The sequence below is a fragment of the Nicotiana attenuata genome, chromosome 1, assembly GCF_001879085.1.
Source record: "Nicotiana attenuata strain UT chromosome 1, NIATTr2, whole genome shotgun sequence".
NCBI classification, from domain to species: domain Eukaryota; kingdom Viridiplantae; phylum Streptophyta; class Magnoliopsida; order Solanales; family Solanaceae; genus Nicotiana; species Nicotiana attenuata.
This window is the reverse complement of record NC_031989.1, coordinates 11308720-11314942: the sequence shown is the minus strand read 5'-3', so window position 1 is coordinate 11314942 and position 6223 is coordinate 11308720. Positions and strand designations below refer to the sequence as shown.

The window sequence follows — 6223 nt, the reverse complement described above, 5'->3', positions numbered from 1 at the left end:
GCCACTCCAAACCTGCCCGCCCCGCGCTCTTCCAGAACTCCACCGGGATTTCGTCTAGCCCCGTCGCTCTGCCCCTACAGATTTTACGCATCGCCCCTTCCACCTCCTCTACGTAATCCGCCTATAGTACCCAAAATCCCGCCGACTCTCGGAGTGCTCCAACTCACCCAGCACAATGTGTCTATCCCCCTCCTCATTCAACAGTTTATGGAAGTATGACTGCCATCTTCTCCTAATAAGTGCCTCGTCCATCAACACTTTTCCATCCTCGTCCTTGATGCACTTGACTTGGTCTAAGTCGCGGGCTTTCCTCTCCCTCACCTTGGCCAACCGGTACAACCTCTTGTCCCCGCCTTTTCCCTCGAGCTCCTCGTACAAACAAGCAAACGCTGCTTTCTTAGCCGTCGTAACCGCTAACTTCGCCTCTTTCTTTGCCTTTCTGTAACACTCCCGATAAGTCATTTTTTCCTCCTCGTTTGTACTCTCCACTATCTTCAAATAGGCAGCTTTCTTATCTTCCACTTTACCTTGAACCTCTCCATTCCACCATCAATCCCCTTTATGACCCCCAGGAGAGCCTTCCGTGACCCCTAAGACCCCTCTAGCAGCTACCCTAATGTAATTCCAGTCGTAAACCACATACTAGATGCGTCCCCTCTACTCATCCAGGCCCTCATAGCCAACAACTTCTCCCCTAACTCCTGAACTTTGTTCTTGGTCAAGTTACCCCACTTGATCTTAGGTTGCTTGCACCCCGCCCTCTTCCTCCTACTCCTTTTGATCTCCAAGTCCATAACTAGGAGCCTATGAGGAGTCGTGAGGTGCTCACTTGGGATGACCTTGCAGTCAGTGCACAGACCTTTATCGCATCTCCTGCAGAGAAGATAATCAATCTGGGTCTTGCCCATTGAATTCCGAAAAGTGACCAGGTGCTCTTCCCTCTTCGGAAAACTCGAGTTAGCTATAACTAAATCAAAAGCTCTAGCAAAATCCAACAGAGAATTACCTCCCTTATTTCTATCCCCAAAATCGAACCCGCCATGCACATCATCATAACCCCTAGCACTAGCCCCTATATTGTTATATATGTATAACAATATACATATATATATATATATAAAGTAAAGAACTATTCTAAAAGTGCAAACTATTAACATTTACCATTAAATTTTTGAAACTTTACATAAACATATATATATATATATGTGTGTGTGTAATAATAAATTTGAAATAGCTACTCCTATAGTCGGTTTGGTTCGGTTTTTTCTGATTAAAACCAAAACCAAACCAAATTTAATCAATTTTTAAAATTCAAAACCAAATCCAAACCAAACCAAAAAGTATTAGTTTTTTTGGTCGGTTTGGTTTGGTTTTCGGTTTGGTTCGGTCTTTCGGATTTTTATGAACACCCCTACTTGGAACATTTTTCAGTTGTGATGGGGCTACACCAGGGATCGACCCTTAGCCCATCTTTATCTACCTTGGCGATGGACATACTGACGCGACACATTTAAGGGGAGATGCCATGGTGTATATTATTTGCCGATGATATAGTATTAATCGACGAGATACGATGCGGGTTAACGCGCTGTTGGAGGTTTGGGGACAAACCTTGGAGTCTAAAGATTTCAAGTTGAGCAAGACCAAAACAGAATACTTGGATTGCAAATTTAGTGACGAGATTCATGAAATAAACATAGATGTGAAGCTTGATACTCAAGTTATCCCCAATAGAGGTAGTTTCAAGTATCTCGGGTCTATTGTCCAAGGTAATTGGGACATCGACAAGGATGTCACGCATCGTATTGGAGCGGGATGGATGAAATTGAGGCTCGCATCCGATGTTCTATGTGATAAGAATGTGCCACCAAAACTTAAGGGTATATTTTACAGAGTAGTGGTCCGATCAGTTATGTTGTATGGGGCTGAGTGTTGGTTAGTCAAGAACTCCCATGTGCAAAAGATGAGAGCAGCTGAGATGAAGATGTTGAGATGGATGATTGCCTGTACCAAGAAAGATAAGATTAGGAATAAAGTTATTCAGGATAAAGTGGGAGTGGCCTCCGTGAAGGACAAGATGTGGGAGTCAAGGCTGAGATGGGGGCATGTTAACAGGAGAAGCATTAATGCTCCTGTTAGAAAGTGTGAGAGGCTGACCATGACGGGTTTGAAAAGAGGTCAAGGTAAGCTAAAGAAGTGCTGGGGAGAGGTGATTAGGCAGGACATGGCGCTGCTCCACCTTAGTGAGGACATGACCTTTGATAGGAAGGTGTGAAGGTCGATGATTATGGTAGAAAGGTAGTTAGTAGTTGATAGTTTCTCCTTTCTTACCTATAGTATTAGTAACACTCATGCCTCTTCATATTTTTAGATTTATATTGCGTCATGTTGTTTAGTTCGTTTCATTATCGTATTTCTCTATTGTTACTATTTGGTACTACTTATTCTTTTCTCCTTCTTTTTCTTCTCTCTTCATTTTCCTACTTCTCCCTTCTTCTTCTTCTTCTTCTTCTTTTTCTTCTTCTTCTTCTTCTTCTTCTTCTTCTTCTTCTTCTTCTTCTTCTTCTTCTTCTTCTTTCTTTCACTTTCTATGAGCCAAGGATCTATTGGAAACAACCTATCTATCTTTATTAGGTAGACGTAAGGTTTGCGTACACACTATCTTCCTCAGACCCCACTTGTAAAAATATACTGGATTTTTTGTTGTTGTTGTTGTGGTTATTTTCTAACTTTTAAGATTAAATTGATTGATCACAAACATCCAATATTGGGTACACACCTATGTTGGATCTGCATGCATGGATTGAATGTAACCATTGTAATTGTTTGATCAAAAAGTGTTAAACTCTTTGTTAAACTAATTAGGGTAAATCCTAGTTAAATATAATACGAACTAGACAAAAAACTTGAACAGATCCGTGGAGTAGAACCACGTTTGAGAGTAATAAAGATCAGGCATGTGTTCAATGATTATCAATGAATATTGTGACAAGAACATGTGCAATAAATGTAGATAATGTGAGTAAGTGTACTAAAGAGGAATTTATCACCCAAATGTTAGACGGTTTGGGTGATTATAAGGAATCTTTGGATCTTGTGAACAAATAATGAATAATATATGTTGAACAAATTAGTCAGTGAACAAGACAATATTTGTATATATTTTCTGGTCAACTCTTTACAAAGTGCTCTTATCAAAAGGTCAAGATCCCACCATTTGTTCTCTATCTCTTCCTATTTATAAGGGGTATCCCCGAGAAACCCTAAAAAGTACAACATAAGGAAGGATATTCATTATGTCTATTTCTAAATTTGTCCTACCGTTACTTCTTTACTCCATTTGCTCGTCCTTAGCGATAATCCTTCTGAAGATGACTCCTCGCTATTATTCCGTAGTCGACCCCGTCCTCGATCATGTTTTTCTGCAGTTATCAAGCCGTCCAAATTTAGAACAATACAGTAATAGCTACGTTAGAGAGTAACTTCTCCCTTCTATTTTCACCTATAGTCGAGCCAACCAATCCTGAAGATTGAGATCGAGCTTTAGTTGATCATTGACCAAACCAAACTTTGTCCAAAATCGAGCCGCAAACTAGACAAGTTGTGACGTTAATTGAATCAATCTAAAATGCGAGTTCCAAGCTAAAATATAAGTGCCAAACTAAGGCCTCATTTGTTTTTTTTTTAAAGATTAAGACGTCTGAATCTGAATAAACATCTTAATATCAAGATGTGTATTAAGATTAAGACATCTGAATCTGAATACATATTTGAATATACTAAGATGTGTATTAAGATCTGAATACTAAAAATTAAGACTATTTGATTTTTAACATCTGAATGCAGAAAATTTATCTTTATTTGAAAAATAATAAACATAAAATTCAAATGAAATACTAACTAATCTAATATTCTATCAATAAAATATATAGTTTTTTAAAATATGTTAGTTGTTGGTGGTGATGGCTAACGAGTGAATACCGACTAGAGGCGGTGGTTGGTGGTAGTTTTGGTTGATGATGGTGGTTCATGCTAGTAGCTAGTAGTGACTGGTAATGGTGGCGATTATGATTGAGGATGATGGTCGTGTGTGGTGGGTGGTGATAATTAATAATGGCGGGTGGTGGTTTGTGATTGAGGAAGGTGGTGGTAGGTTATAATGATGGGTGGTGCCGGGTGTGGTTGTTATTGGTGATGTGATGGTTGGTTATGGTAGTTGAGATGGATAAGTATTGACTGTGGGTGAGAATGATGGTGGTCGGAGTGGTGGGGATGGTGGATGGTGATGGTCGATAATGGTGGCGGCTATGATTGAGGATGATGGTGGTGGTTGACTATGGTGGTGGTGGTGGTGGTGGTTGAGTATGATGGCGGTGGTGGCATGGTGGTAGTTGATAATGGTAGATGGTGGCGGCAGTTAATAATGAATATGTGAAAGCTTCTTAATGAAATTAAGTCTCTGTTATAGATCTTAATCATACAGACCTATTCAGATCCATTAAGTGGTTGTGAAGTAAAAAAAAAAAAAACACACTTAATGATTAAGATCTGAATAACTAAGATTCAGACTTTAAAAACAAACGCACTTAATATGTGAGATCTGAATGATTAAGATTCAGACCTCCATTAAGTGCAAACAAATGAGATCTAAGCCGCCCCAGACATTTCAACCTCGTAAGCATAATTTTCACAAATTTAATAAGTTTTCTTGTAAAATAAGAATGAAAGTATCAGCAATACTTATTTAAAACATAAAAAATAAGTAACCACGTGATTTTATATTCAAACGAGTTTTACAACTTTTAAAAGTTTGTAAATGAAAGGTGCAACAATTATTGAAAGTTAAATATGTTGTCAGATAGCACAAAGACCAAATTTGTTGTATTTCCTATTCCAAATCTGTCCATTTTTTTTTTTTTTTTTTATGTTTCTCTTTTATACGTATCTTAAAAAACTGTTAATGAGAATGAATTTTTTACTATTATACCTTTATTTACTTGTCACATTTAGATTTTGTATGTTATTTAATATTTTTTACGTTCAAAAATAATTAATACTAAAGACAAAATAAAAAAGTTAATTATATATTAATTGTCTAAAGTAATAAATATGTTAGGCCAATTATTTTATTAATCACAATAATTAAAATGGACCGGTGAAAGTAATAATTAAAGACCAAAAGCAGATGTCCGAAATTCTCCAAGAAAAAAAAAAAAGGAAACTTACACAAATGTCTCAACGTCTCAACTTACCAATCTCTAGCCATTATTTACCAAAAACTAGCCAACCACATTCAAAAGTTAAAAAATCAAATAAATAAGATACTTTCTCTCAAAGAATCACATGCAAAAATCTCCCTCCATATTTTAAGCGTGATTAGCAACATTAGATGCAAGACGGAAAGAAAATTTCATGAATGAACTAACAAATAAGGTGATGAAATACAAAAAATAAAAATAAAAAATACAATATTTCAAAAATCTAAGCAAAAAAGGAACTTTTTCAATGGGTATAGTTGAAATTCATTGAAAACATATAGATAAGTCAATATACAAAATTTGAGGAAGATTGGAAGTGATTTGGACTGGTTTTGTATTAAAATTCGTAATTAAATCGAGTTCAAAAATTCATCTGCGACATATGTATCAAACATGTATAACGCATATATCTCACACATAGGTATACATGGATATACATGTGATACACAATTGATACATATGTGATACAGAAATGATACACAGTGTGCTACAATATCATTTTTTTTCATGTTCAGTTTTTACTTAGAATTTTAAACCTATCCCAATAACAAAAAAACCTGACTTGAATGATCCTGTATTAAGAGCTAAATTGGCTAAAGGTATGGGTCATAATTATTATGGAGAGCCCGCATGGCCCAATGATCTTTTATATATTTTTCCGGTAGTAATTCTAGGTACTATTGCATGTAATGTAGGCTTAGTCGTTTTACTATCTCAAAATTTCACCAAATCATCCCAAAACTGAGATTCAAGTTCCTTAAGATGTAACCAATCTATTCTAATAACACAACTCAAAAGAAAACACAAATTTGACCTTTTTTTTTGGTTACAAATAACTAATTAGCTAATATTAATAATATTTGACCAATATTAGTAATATTTTATGCATTAACCAATTTTATAATAACTGTTTATAGCTGCTAGTTTACCAAAAAAAAAAAAAAAAAAAAAAAACTAGAATGTGA

At 36.2% G+C, this 6223-nt stretch overlaps 1 protein-coding gene across 1 annotated transcript; it reads left to right on the top strand.

Annotated features, from left to right (window-relative positions):
* On the top strand, window positions 1574-2275 carry LOC109233029. The gene has a single exon (XM_019398767.1). The coding sequence runs from the start codon at window positions 1574-1576 to the stop codon at window positions 2273-2275; it is 702 nt and encodes a 233-aa protein (XP_019254312.1).

Excerpts from the sequence above, each read along its gene's own strand:
- LOC109233029 (XM_019398767.1), top strand. The coding sequence starts at position 1,574 with ATGCGGGTTAACGCGCTGTTGGAGGTTTGGGGACAAACCTTGGAGTCT.